This window comes from Fringilla coelebs, assembly GCF_963513975.1.
Source record: "Fringilla coelebs genome assembly, chromosome: 2".
Classification (NCBI taxonomy): Eukaryota; Metazoa; Chordata; class Aves; order Passeriformes; family Fringillidae; genus Fringilla; species Fringilla coelebs.
In genome coordinates this window covers 22,010,742-22,024,985 of record NC_140029.1, presented here as the reverse complement: position 1 = coordinate 22,024,985, position 14,244 = coordinate 22,010,742, and the positions used below count along the sequence as shown (strand labels likewise).

The 14,244-nt window shown below is 36.9% G+C and overlaps 1 protein-coding gene across 1 annotated transcript in view; it reads left to right on the top strand.

The window, feature by feature from the left end:
• Nucleotides 1–13,893, top strand: part of STS (steroid sulfatase) — a gene marked incomplete at both ends in the record, with an annotated part of 105,829 nt that extends 91,936 nt beyond the window's left edge. Inside the window, one exon of the mRNA XM_084200987.1 lies at nt 13,511–13,893. Within this exon, the coding sequence (XP_084057113.1) occupies nt 13,511–13,893 (383 nt within the window). The remainder of the gene's footprint in view (nt 1–13,510) is intronic.
• Between the last annotated feature and the right edge of the window lie 351 nt (nt 13,894–14,244).

The window sequence follows — 14,244 nt, the reverse complement described above, 5'->3', positions numbered from 1 at the left end:
CTATCACTTGAGTGCATTTTGGTTGGTAGATTTCCTATTCTCTAATCCTAACTGAATTTCAGGTTCCTTTTTTTGTCTTCAGTCTAAGTGCCAAGACCTCAGTTAGGAATTCCCTCTGGGTATCAGTAAAAAATTTAAGAGAGACTTTAATCTTGGACATGTTCAAGGTAAATGACAGCTAGTTAGAAACTTCTTTGGAAATGTTATAGAAAGTGTATTTTAATTAATCTCAAGATGAAATAGAGGTAAATATCTCTCAGCATGCAGTGCACTATGGTATGAAGGAAGGATTACTGCAAACCACTGCTGAATGCTAAACTAAACCTGGTTTACAGCTGAAAATAATTAATGTAATCCATTTTCTTTTCCCTCACAATGGATGAGGAATATGTGTAAGGTTATTTGCTTTGTGAAGAGCAACACAAAAATGCTTAGAAGGGGCCATGGTAGTGAATAAAATAGAAAAACATTTCCTAGTCTTTCCTGTTGCCATTAATATTGTCACAGATTTTATAAGGAGTATTTTTACAAAGAAACCCGCTAAAATTGAGAGATAGAGGCTGAGTTTGCAGAACTATGAATTAAAAATTTAAAGTAAGATTTAACAGTCCAGAAACAACTACCAGTATGCAGATATTTCTATTTCACAATATCATGTCACCACTCTTAACTGCAGTGAGGAGAGAGGGCATATATAAAATTTATATCTGTCATGTAGTGCCTAAAGCACTTTCAGTTGTTCTGAGAAGGTACAATGTGTAACTGAATGACTTCAGACTGCAAACAGTTTTACATTCTATTTATTTATATCGCTTCTTAAAATAAGAAGTGCCATAATGTATGGCAACATACTCTTAGACCAGTAAAAAGGTGTATTTTATGCTCAAGGATAAAGCTTTCTTTGTTTAACTTGTCTTTGTAATTGTCTTGCTTAACATATCTTGAACCTCATTGTGCTGCAAGAAGTAATAATAGGTGTTGGATTGAGTTTATGAGGTAAGTGCCCTCTTCAAAGATACTTTGAGGCTTGTTAGAATTATTAAATTGAATTGTATAGTTAGTTAAAAATAAAATATCAAGCCAAAGGCAACAAACATGTTTTTTACCTCCTCATTCACTGCAGTGGTCTACCTACTGTGCTACAGAAACAGGAGGGGAAAAAACTCCACCAGTATTCTTTTTGCCACTCATATATCATCAAAACCTCTGGCCCTTTGTGATGCTGCCTGAAGTTCTAGCACTTTTATTTCTTACACAAAAATCTGTAAGAAAATATAGCACAGAGAATGAAGAACAATGGCTGGAGTTCCCAAGGTCCATTGCTGCATTCTTCTAGTTAGAGATGAACTCACTCCATAGCTGATTACATCTCAGCTCAGCACTGTGGGCATTGTGTAGGGTTATCCTATGCTGATGAATCTCTCCAGAAGACCCAAGAGCTGGGAAGGGCTTTGTTCAAGTGCTGCACCCAGGTCCACCCATCACACGGGTCAAAAGCACCTGGATTTACCTGGGTATATTACCAAGTAGTATGCCACATATACATGTATGTGCCATAAGAAGAAAAGGCAACAAGATGTTACCACTGAGATGCTGAGTAACTGAGGAATGTATGTTTAGAGGGAGAGGATGTTGCTCTGCAGACTTGGGTTTAATCTTCAGGGAGGTAAGCTGAACACTGATTTTTCTACAAGACAGAGTTGTCCAGTGAACAGGACAGTTAAAGCTGGTAAAACTTGATTCAGATAGCTTCTTCCTATAGGCCTTGAGACAACATTAAATTAATTCCTCACAGTATATCCATTAATATATATCAGTGTTGCAAAGAAATAAAACAGTTTTTATTAACTGTTTTATAAGGCAGTAGCACAGGTGGTGAAAAAATAATTTAATCATTATTTTTCATAAATTGTTTGAAGTAAGAGATTTGATGGAAGTTGAGCAGCATAAGCAGATCCTTGCTTAAACAATTAGTTAAACACACAGGAGCTTCAGTCATAGAATACATTGTACTTTGCTAAATTTAAGCATGGAGTTATTATTTTAAGCTAATGTAGGAATACTTTGTAGAACTGAAGGCAAACAGGATTAAATCATCAGTAAATTCACAGGGATTTTGACATTTACTTCAATGCACCACAACTCTACAAAAGGTATGGTAATGGAATTTAGGATTGACAATGCAACAGGTAATTGAGGGATGGGGCAGACCAAATGAACTGTGAGACAGTCATCTGTAACAAAATCCTTATTTAAACTCCAGAAAAAGTTTGTGAAGGATTTGTATGTGAAAAAGTTAGTAGATAAAACACCAAGTGAAAGGAGCATGCCAATAAAATGTCTTTGTCTTCTGTGATAAAGGAAATGAATGATAGTAGCACAAAAGTTACAATAGAAGCCACCATACATCAAGAGAGCTCTTAGAAAATACACTGTGGAGAACAATTGTGCAGTGGCAGGGGATGAATTAGATGATAAAAAGAAAAGTCACTTGAAATACCTGAAATGAGATTTTGTTCTTATTTTCTACTACTGGAACAGAAGAAACTGTACATTTATATGAGCAAGATTCATCCCCTCGTAAGCAGTGTTGATGCAGATGTACTGTAGTTAGTGACTGCATTTCAAAGGTCATTGAATGATCATTAAGGATAAGTAAGGCTCATTTTAAAAAAGTATGCAGAAGTAACATATATGAGCAAGGAAGGCAAATCTCTCTATGTTCTGGCCATGTGAGTGATATATGTGGGTTTTACATGCACTTGAGAGGAGGAAATTTTTAACATCCTATGGATGAAGACTGTGGGATTTTCATAAGCAACACCACCTTGTAGATAGATATTTGATCTTAAAACCAAAATTGAGGGTAGATGAGAGAACAGTGGAGAGACAAGTTCAGCTTTCTAAACAGGGTGGCACTTCATCCTGCAGGTGGGTCCAACAGAACTGTGAGTGACCCCTGCACTGACAATGACTTTACTGACAGAGCAATGTCTTTCAGCACCTGAGCAGAATGAGCAGAGCTGGGTGCCGGTGACAGACTCCACAGGAGCCCCAGTCCTGGCAAGGTGGTGATTCAGGTTCAAGGTCTACCCAGGGAGTGCAGTAAGGAGCAGGAGGAGATGAGAGCACAGACAGAGCTGGAAGGAAGGCTGTAGCCTTGAGACATCCAGAGACAGGGCTGGGAACTGGCCACTGCTGCCCCACTCAGGCAGGCACTGATGGCCTTGGGCTGAGCTGAGATGGGAATCTTGCTCCATGGCCAGGGTGCACTGATGAGGGTCCACCTGAGGGCTGGGCAGGGCCAGTGAGGCTTTTTGGTGCCTTCAAGACTCATAACACCTTGGTTTTTTAGCAAACTCTGAAGTTGGTGATGACAACATGTATATGTATACGGTGTAGATGCCTACAGCTGAGCTAACCTGAGTGAGTCACTCTCATCAAATAAGAAACAAGCATAACTCTTTTCATCTTAAACACCTCTAACAAAGTTAAAAAGCAGATAACTATAGGCTGGTAACTAGCTTACATAAAGACCTGCACGTTGGTTGCAGGGATCCAAAATTAGGTGAGGTGACCAGATTGTCACATTGAATGCTAAGTAGCAGTAAAGTGATGAGTAATAAATCCTATTTTAGTAGCATGAATTTAAAAGTGGAGATGCCTAGTTATCTTTTTCACAGTCTGAAAAATAGCATTATTGTGCTAAGTGACAGCAAGAATACTATTGGAGTCTTTTGAAGTTGACTAGGAATTTTAGATTCAGGGAATTTATTTAGTGTATTTTTTTTCTTTTAAATCACCAGAGATTCAAAAGAGGGCCTGTGTACATATATAGATAAATAAGATAGCCATTAAAATGTGCAATAAAGTGCAAAGAGTTAACTGGTTTTGGAACACAAAGCAGCATTTTATTTATTCATTAGTGTCATGAAAGAACTGACAAGAATGGTCAGAAAGATATTAAAATGCAAATCCTCACTTGAGTGGCACTGTCATAAATATCTTTAAAATCTAATTAAGAAAGCGCCACTCACTCACTTTGCTTGTTCAATTTTCCTTTAAACACAAGGCTAAAATTGTCATTTACTTTGCCTGTTAGCTATCAGCTCTCTAGGAATCTTTTTACTTTTTCTTGCAGGTGGTACTGGTGATGGGGAGGCCCTTGTTGTGGAAGCATAGGTGTCCCTCCACAAAATCACTTTAAAAAAACTTCATTAATCTCATTTAAACCTCATTCCTTGTCACCAGACTTCGTCTTAATAGCAACACACAGTGGCAAAGCAGTCTATCAAAGAAATTGCACAAAAACTTGTAGCAAAAAGGAACAAGCTTCCATATATACATAGAAATATCTTTCACTGATATTAGACATTTGCATGTTATAGTTTAAAGCAAAGTTGTTTCTTGAGGTTTCCTCAAGAATAGAAGACAAATACTGCAGGCCACTTTTCTGGATTTGAGTGCTGCCATTCATGAAAAACATTGAAGTGTCAGTGTGATATGGATTAGTGTTTGTTCTCCACTGAAGGACTTAAATAGCATCAAGTATCTGATTCATAATATGTCAGTCATGGGAGAAAATTCACTTTTCCTTCAGTAATAACTCAGGAGTCTTCACATTACTTACAGCACATTTTTGTTGGACAGAGAGCAGCCCCTTTCTCCCCTCTGAACTGTGTCCTTTTACAGTGTTTTTCATCCTTTTCCTACCTGTTTATTCCTTTCTCTCTTTATTTCTAGTCTCACTGATAGTGAATCCTCTTTTGATCCTCTTCATTGATCAAACCCTTGTGTGACCCCTTTCTGCAACTGCAGAAGCTATATGAACTCTGACCCTTATGAGGGTTTTTCTGTCATTTGCCTTTTGTTTTTCAGTCTCACAAATTCCTTGACTTCCTGTGTTCTCTCTAGAGAAGCCTCTTATTTTAGAAGTGGGTTTGAAGCTGGGTTTTTTGTTGTTGTTGATGATGATTTTTTAAAGATCTTTATGGTTTCTTTCTTTAATAATTTTATTTTTGATTATGTCAAAAATTTATTTTTATCAATTTTATCAATTTATTTTTGATTATATAAAAAAAAATCTTTTTGCTCTGCATGAAACATCTAATCACATACTACTGTTTCTTGCTGTAGTTCATTGCAACTTTTTAATATACTTGATTATTGAAGATATTTTGTTTGCCTGCTTCCTAACTTGCTTTATGAGCATCATCTTCACTCCATGTTTGCCCCCTTTGTTTTTTTTCCCCTCTGTCTACCTGATCTTCCCCATGTCATGGAGGCACCACAATCAAGGAAAGCTTCCAAAAATCTCCAATCGTCTCCCAAATCCCTTCTTTGTGTTCTGTGTTTCAACCACAGCACTGGAGAAAGCAAAACAAGCATCAAGTGTCATTTACCTAAACTATGTCATTAAGAATTTTAATATGCTATCTTGAGCCTCATATCAGAGCAGCTGCAGTTGAATTTGGGTGACACAGTTATGGACATATTATTTGATAAGTGTGAAATAACATGACTGTCAAAAGAGAGAATAGCATTTCTAGCATGAAGAGACACCAGGAAGCAGTTTGTATCAAGCTCTAGAAAATTGACCTAATCATCTGATACACATTTCTGCTCACAATTTTTTAGGTAGGAAAGTGTTCCCCCTGACAAGCATGACAAATACTGTTAAAGTATTTTCTTGCCTTTGCTCTGCTCTGTGTCGGTGGCAGCAGAGTTATTGTTAGGCTTAGGCAGAGCTATTTATACCCTGGGATTTGCAGTGCTCCATTCCCTACCAGCATTCCCCTACTTATTCTGGGAGAAAAAGAGAGAGAGAGAAAGAGAGAGGAATAAAGGGAATGAAAAGAAATTAAATACCATCGTTTAAAAAATACTAACTCTACTCCTAATCATAGCAAGAGCATAAAAAAACTTATTATCATGGTTATTTAAGCTGAAATGGAGACCTTTTTTTTTCCCCTGCTTCTTCTTTTCTTTCTGCTTCTTGTCTTATTTTCACATCCATTTATCCTGGTTTAGATTGCAAGCTAAGGGGCAGGAATATGACTGCAGTATGGAAGGCACAAGCCAGACTTCCTGTACGCCAATTCAACGAATGAACTAAATGAACTTTTCTTTTAAATGAAGGAATTTTGTTTTTTACTAAAATAACCCCCAAAAAACCAACAACAACACAAACAAAAACACAAACAAAAAAAAAATAACCCCCCCAAGAAAAAACAAACACAAACACCAAAAAGCCCCAGTAAAACCCCAAAAAGCCCCAACAAACAAACCCTGAAAATTCCAAAATTATTTTGTATTAATTGAATGAGAGACCTAAGTAACTTTTTATGAAAATGATGATGGTATTTCCATCTAAGTCCTCTATAAGGGACAGTTAAAACATTTTTCTCATCTGCATCCACAGGACATCTTTCTCAGTTCTTGATTCTCAGAGGAAGGAGATTTTAGATTTTAGCAGGTTATTGCACTTCTGAAGGGTAAAGCCTGTTTTTCACTGCACAATGTACATGAATTTTTAAGCTGAAAATTAAAAGAGAGAGTCAGGATTCTTTCCTTTTTCCATTACTTGCTGTCATCTGAGGAATAGCTGGAGATTTCTAAATCCATTTTGTATTCAACCAAAACAAGAAAATATTCCCATTACTCTACTAAAACTCTCCAAATTCAGATATTTTTGCTGCCTGGAGAACTGTGAAATCAAGTTTGGCTTTTGCATAAAGGTCCAAAATGGAGAACTATTGGACTTCTCTGAAATACCATTACCTCAAACAAGTCAATGTGAAAGAGAAAATACACTTCTAGAAATGCTCTTAGGGACAAATTTGTAATTTCTACCAGAGTCCCCACTGATCATCTGTAAGAACCTCCTGTGCTCTGTCCTTTTCATGCAAAGGTTTTTAATTCGGGATTTTGAAGGATTTTTGCATTGTTTCCTCAGTATCAGGAAAATTGCAAATTTATGGTTTAACGTTGTTTGTAATCTTTTACTAGTTTCATATTCTGGAAAATATATGCATTTTCTAACACTGGGATAAAAACTACTTTCTCATATTTCAGATGCTAAACTGCTCATGAATCTTTGCAATAAAACCAAATTATGGTTATTATGGGTTTTCCTTTTTTTTCATATTTAGGACTGCCTGATACTGATATTTTTTGCACCAAATTACTTGCAAATATTCGTTTTCTTTTACTCTTTTTTTTAGTCTCATAAAAGAAACTCCTTTGCTCTGTTGTCATTTATGCTTAACTGAATAAATTTTCAAATTCTTTTTTTTTCAAAAGGTTGCCTAAGCAACCTAGTAACTTTATAAAAATAAAAGAAAAATAAAATAATTCAACTAGCTGAGACACTTGTAAGGAAGAGTAATTCACCTTTTTCTTTCACTTTTTAAAGTAAAGAAAATTATTATTCAGTGTTCTTTGGCACAGCACAAAATTTCAGACAACTGCAGTTGCAAAATTTCTATTTTTCATTTTTAAAGTAACTTTGAACAATTATTTCTTTGGTTTTAGATGTACATTTCATAATTTAAATGTTAGGCATGGTAGCAATTAATTATTTTGAATACTTCACTTGCATTCCATGTGTCAACAGCTTATTTTTTGACATCCAAATTTTGAAAACTTTCTGTAGAAAATAATTTATAAAAAACACTCCTGGGGATGGGTTGGTTTTAGCTGACACCAATATGTCTAAAAATATTTGCAGAAATTGATTAGGACTTCAATGGCATCTTTCTCCCATATATTTGATTAGTATCAGAAAAATTGCTGTCTGAATCTTACAGATCTGTTCTTTTCACTCAGAAAAATTGCATCCACTTTATGAAAGCAGAAAATTATTTTCCCAAATTTATTTTCTGTTAGTAAAATGCGTTCCTGAAAGACAGGAAAAGTAATCCAAATACAAAACTCAGTTCTGAATCGTTTTCTCTTTGGGTTTTGCCATCTTTGGCAAAGTGCTTCTGCTTTGTTCCTAAGGTGTTCTTACCTGATTAAATGATTACTGAAAGGGTGTTCTTAATCTCTTACTGACTCCCATGGAAAACCACTACATGAAAATCAAGACCTTTTTTTTTTCTGTTTTCAAGGACTTTTAATATAGATTGAAAATTAGCAGGATTTTTTGGGTGGGTTTTTTTTTTTCTGCTTTGGTTTGGTTTAGGTTTCTTTTTTTTGTGTGTGTGTGTGTGTGTGTGTGTGAACATTATCTTCCATCTTCAGCATGCCATCTTCAGCTGCTGCTCTGATGAGCTGAAAATTACATGGACCATTCAGCAAGTAAATATTCTTCAAACAAATCTTTAGCAGGTGTCTGGATTATTTCCATGAAATTACTACAGATGGAATTTTTCTTCCAGAGCAATATGTATTCTTCCATGTTGCTATCACCTAAGACATCTCAATGTGAGGCATAACATTGCATTATAGCACTTCCTACTTTAGCAGCATAATTTATATAACCACAGATTCTTCCCTTTTCGGGCTTTCTTCAGCAAGAAAACACTGCAAATGATCAATCAATTCTTTTTGAAGGTGATGATGAAGAATTCAGGAAAATAATTCTTTTTCATCTACTACAACTCAACAGATAATCTTGACTTTTGAACAGAATTCAGTGGAAGTTTCTCATACCACAGCACTTACTCTAGATAATGAGCTCAGTCATGAGATTTCTGTCTTCAGCAATCTGGGCATGGTTTCAGTGTGTCTTGTATTTTTCCTGCAGCAATTGTTCAGTAAGATTATTAGATATTCAAGAATGTGCAATCCTTTCTGGTTTAGTGGATACTTAATACTGTAGGATTTATTCTAAATATTTTAAAATCACTGCTACTGCTGTTTTTTTCATGGGGTTCACTCAAATACTCTAAGTTCTGCACAGCTCTTTATGCAAGTCTCTTCTAGCAACAACTGATGCTTGTTAACCAACACTGTATCTTTGAAAATCACTCAATTATTCTCCACCTGCGCTGGGATATGATGTGCTGTCTTTTGACTGGTGCAACAATACACCCAGACACTTAAAACAGATATCTAAAAAAAAAAGTCATTTTCATTGTAAGAACAATAAAGTTACAAATTTTTAAATTCAAATGGTGTATTTTTATTAGCTGTTTGAGGAATGCACATAGTCATAAAAATAATGTGTGCCATTTCATTATAGTAATCAAATAGTATTGTCTTTGCTATATAGAGCTATATATAGTTCTACAAAAATTTCACAACTGAAGCCTTTTCTACATTGTTAAATGATCAAAGAGCTGAATATATGTGATATTTGCTATGAATAAGATTAGCAGAGAACCTAAAAATTCTGAATGAACCTAGAGGAAGAAGAAAGAAAGGATTCAATCTAATAGCAAGAGTTATCTAAAGGAAGTAATTTTCGAGTTGCAGTTTTCATCTGCTACTGTCTAGAATCGTTGAAAAGCCTGAGTTAGGGTGTGGGAGTTGACAATGGCTACAGAGCACCCCTGAGACACAGACAAGTCTGTCTCAGTTCATGTTGGTCTGCTACACCCAAATGGCTCCCCTCAGAGGCATCTGAGTTCAAGCAGGGACCAGCTCCCCAATGTACACTGGAGAACAGCTCTGTTTAACTTGTTCTTCTACAGAAAGAAGCAACACAATAATATAAGCAAAGGAAATGACAGTAGCTGCAAAGCTATAAAGCTACTGTCATAGATTAAATTCAGTGACAATGAAGTCCAGGCAATAACACAACAATAGCTTCTATGCAAGTCAAGGACTTCTTATCAGAAAACCCCCATTTGCCATCAATGATGAAGAAGGGTGTTTTTATAACAGAAATGGCATCCCTGTCCAATGTGTCACTTCCTCTTGAATATATTAATTTATCTTACTGAGAGACTTTTATTTAATCGCAAGGCCTCCACCAGTCCGTTGGAGCAGCTATTGTCCGTATGAGAGGATAAATAGCTGGGTAAAGGATAATAAAAGGAGTCTTCTAGGGAGATTGGACACTGAACAACTATGTTCGTAGCAGATTTGCTTGGAATAATGACCACCTATCTTAATTTAAAGTTATTTAGAAGTACAGCTTCTTTAATTTTTGTTTTTCTTAACACGTAAAGGAAAGAGGTATTCTGAGAGCAAACTTACTGGACAACTCATAGAACTGGAGAATTGCAGGAAAATAGGACTGAAATTATTTGTGGAGCACTGGAACAGGACCTTTAAGGGTGCTGCAGGCTTAGAGCCTGCCTGCTGTTTCAGAAGGGGCTTGAAATACTTGGCTGACAATTTTACTACTAACTTCACTGTGGAAGAGACATACAGTTATCTTTATATAACAAGGGTTTACTATCCAGATGCTTTGGAGAACACAGGTACCGTTAATTACTGGGAGATTAATTTGATCCTTGTAGTTAACCTTCTGACAAAATGAGATTTTATGTCAGCTGAGAGGCTGGGGGAGAGCTCTCTCTTTTTAATATCATGTCTTATACAGTTCATCAGCTTTACTGATTAGCAGTCTGACAGTTCTTAATGTCTCCTGGTATACTGCCCTGGCTGCTCCTCAGCCACAGCCACTGACAGATAGGCTTTAGTTTTTATTATGCTTAGAAAAGAGGTGTTTAAAGTCTGCTGCTGCTGCTTCTCCAGCACAACATGCCGTTCCAGAAACACTGCTGCAGAGCAACAGTTAACATTGCCCAGGAACAGGCTTTGCACTCCCAGAGCTCAGTGTTTTGTGACATTCTGTAGCTGCTTATCTTATAAAGTACCATCAGCTCTTCAGGACACTAGCAGTGTCATTCAGACACGTATGCCTTGTCCCCAAACCCACACATGATTTTGGAACATGCTTTATGCTCTGCATATGAAAAAACCTAAACAAGTCTTTATTTTGTGCAGGAAAAAAAAAATCATGGTGCAGCCTCCTTATTTCTTTCCTTCCCCATTTCTTACTTATATGGCCTGCTTGTACTGACTTCCACTAATTTGGAATTCCCAGTTTTGTATTGCTGTCTGTAAGTCCTTCAGCAGACCTGGTGCTACAATGCCCAACACCAAAAAAAGCGGCCGAAAATGTTCTTTTCAATGTCATTCAGCACAAATGCACCATGAAATACTGATGTGCCGTAAGACAGCTTGACCACAAAGTTCTCATGTGCATGGCCTTATTGGAATTTCTTTTAGCTGACATTTTAGTAGCCATGTAATTTTTTTCTGCTGATCTTCTGTCAAGCGTTCTGATCAAATTCTCAGGTGTGGCAAGTGTTGCATGGTCTACGATGGCGCACAGTGCACTGAATAATCAAGCCTTTGGCTTTTTTATATTTTTGATCATCCATCTTGCCAATTAAACGTGTCTGAGAAGCCTGAACCAATTCTTAGTACAGAATTACATGACTTTTTAGAACAAAAATTCTAAATCTCAGCAAACAAGAGGTATATTTCTTTGAAATGTTTTGTGCATAAGCTCAAAGAAATTAAGTGGCAGTATTTGATTTTGTCTATTTTAATTCTAAAAAAACAAGAGACTCAAGTGCTAGACCAACCTTTCAAAATGTTACTGGAGGTAGATGAAGGAATGCCGTCTTATGCTACCCGGCCTTATCTTGCTTTGCCTTCCTTGAAATTTCCTTTCAATTTTTCCCAGTAAGACTGTGCCATTGCGGCTGTCACAGCCAGAGCCTTTTAAAACCTGCTGCATACCATTGTCTGTGCCAGCGAGTCACTCAGCCTTTAAAAGTCCTTCCCCTTTGCTGACTTCTAAGAAGCATTTAGAGGCTTCTCCCAGTGTAATGTGTATAATAGCCATCACCTATCTGACTCCGATTTAAGTGCAGACCAAGTGAACTGGTAGACCCCAGGCTCTGTCATTGAATTGGTTCCTAAAGGAAAAATCACTTCTAATGTGAAAAATGCTGTGGAATAGAAGAAGCTGTAAAGAATCTTAAGGTCACCTACTGTCCTTTAAATCCATGTTATAGTCTAGAACTGCAGCCTGTGACCCTTAAGTCTGCTGAAACATTTCTCTTTAAACCTGTTTTGATTCTTTAAAAGCTGCATGTGATATAGTTACGGCATGGCATATACCAGTTTATCTCTGCTCTATCCATCCCACATTTTCTAGTGCCTTCTACTCTGTTGTACCAATGAATTGATTAATAAATATTAACTACGGTAGCACACATAAATCTTTGAAAGTCTGCTACTAGGTTAACAAGCTTTCTGTGACCTTAACAAAATTCAACAAGATACCAAAAAGATATTTTTCACTCAGTATTTAAAAACTTGAGGTGATTAAAAAAAATCACAATAGGGTGCTAAGAAATGTAAATTACTGATGACTACAGTTTTCCAATGTTTTTATAGTCTCAAGTGGGCAGTTAATCTGACATTATAGATCTCAGTTGTTTAGTAACCTGCTTTTATTAAGAATAAAATACAGATTTTTCTTACTCTAATTATTCTTTGTTCCATTTCTGAAGACCTGTATACTTCATTGGCTGTAAGAGGATGGTGTGCTTCCCTGGAAGTTCTGTTCTGTCTGTTTCTGCCTTTCCCATTTGTTCTGTGATACTTGAGGAAAATAGTAACAACTTTTTTGTTCACAGCTTTCTTGTTAAGTGTTTTCTGATCCTCCGCTGACCTGTTTGAGGGTGCTTCTTGAAAGAACCAACTGATATTTGCCTACTCTTATTCCAAGAAATAACTAGGATTTTTAAGCAGTTAAACTACCAAGTGAAGTTACATGAGGATGGGCAGTTCTGTTTTCTGTACCCAGAAAATTAAACTAAGAATGACCTAAAAGTCCATAAATGAAGAACTTTGGTCCTCATTTTGCAAAGCAGAACGTCACCTAAGAGTTGTGCTACTGTTACTATTATTTATAATTTATATTTGGAAAAATCATATAGAAGCATTAGATAGGAATTTAGCATCCCTTATGCATTTTCATGTCATCCCATATTTTTTAATAAAATGAGTATCCAGGTGTTAGCAATGAAAGCATGGGGCAAAGACAATGGGTTAATACAACAAAGAGAGGAAGAGAGGAAAAAGGTAACAATGAAATTATTTAGATAAGCAAAATGAGTAGCAGACAGGGGCCAGCAGTGGCTAAATATAGTCAAGGGGTGAAAATACATTTTAATAAGCCTTGAAGAAGACTTAGTATACATTTCTGCAAATCTTCTTAGCACTGTTTATATAAAACACAATGTTATTCAAAGTATTCTATATTTTGGTTAATCAGAATTCTTCCAAGGGAATGAAATTATCATAGTTGCTTCATAAATATATGTAGCATGAAAATCATGATGTTTTGCTTATTTTTGCTTTGCTCAGTCTTGTTTTAGTCTTTCAGTATGCTGCAGTTTCTGTTACAGAGTGTCTGTACTGTCTTTTTACCAAAAGACTGACTTCCCATGGTGGAATTTCCTAAGACCACGGAATTTCCATTTTGTTATTTCAACACTTTATCACCCGCTGTTTTTGTGGCTGTGAATTGCAGGTGAATCTGTCTGGAAGGTTTTCTTCTTCACTCCAAACTTCAGTCCTGAGGGCTCCAATGGTTGCTATGATTCTCACGTTTGCTTCTGCCACGGAGGATTCGTCACACGACATGATCCTCCACTGCTCTTCGATCTGTCCAGAGACCCTGAAGAGAAAGTCCCACTGACTCCAGAAACTGAGAGCCGTTTCTACGAAATCATCAGGGTCATACACCAAGCAGTAGACAACCACACCAGATCCCTGCAGGCTGTTCCTAACCAGCTGTCATGGAACAACCTTCTCTGGAAGCCGTGGCTCCAGCTCTGCTGCTCATCTCTCTTCCAGTGTTGTCACTGTGACTATGAGTCAGGAGGGAGACCACTGCAGGTGCATTTGGGATAAATAAGCTGCAATTCCCTTTCATAAACTGGACCAGCTGAGTGTGAGTGTCTGACTTGAACTTGTGGTACAAGCCTTCAGAAGGTTTTGTTGTGTTGGTGGAGGACCAGTCTCCAAATACATATTGCACTAGAAGAGAATTTCAGTCAAGAAAACGTGCCAGGAGAGGGAAGGCAAGACACACCTTCTCTGTCCTTACCACTCAGCATGAAGGACACGTTGCCATCCTCATCTACACATGGCTAGAATTATAGGCATTTTCTATGGGAGATAATTTTCTAGACCTTCAGCTTGAGCTTTTGTCTTACACATCAAAGAATTTACCTATCAGTTCTGTCAATCACAACCACTAAG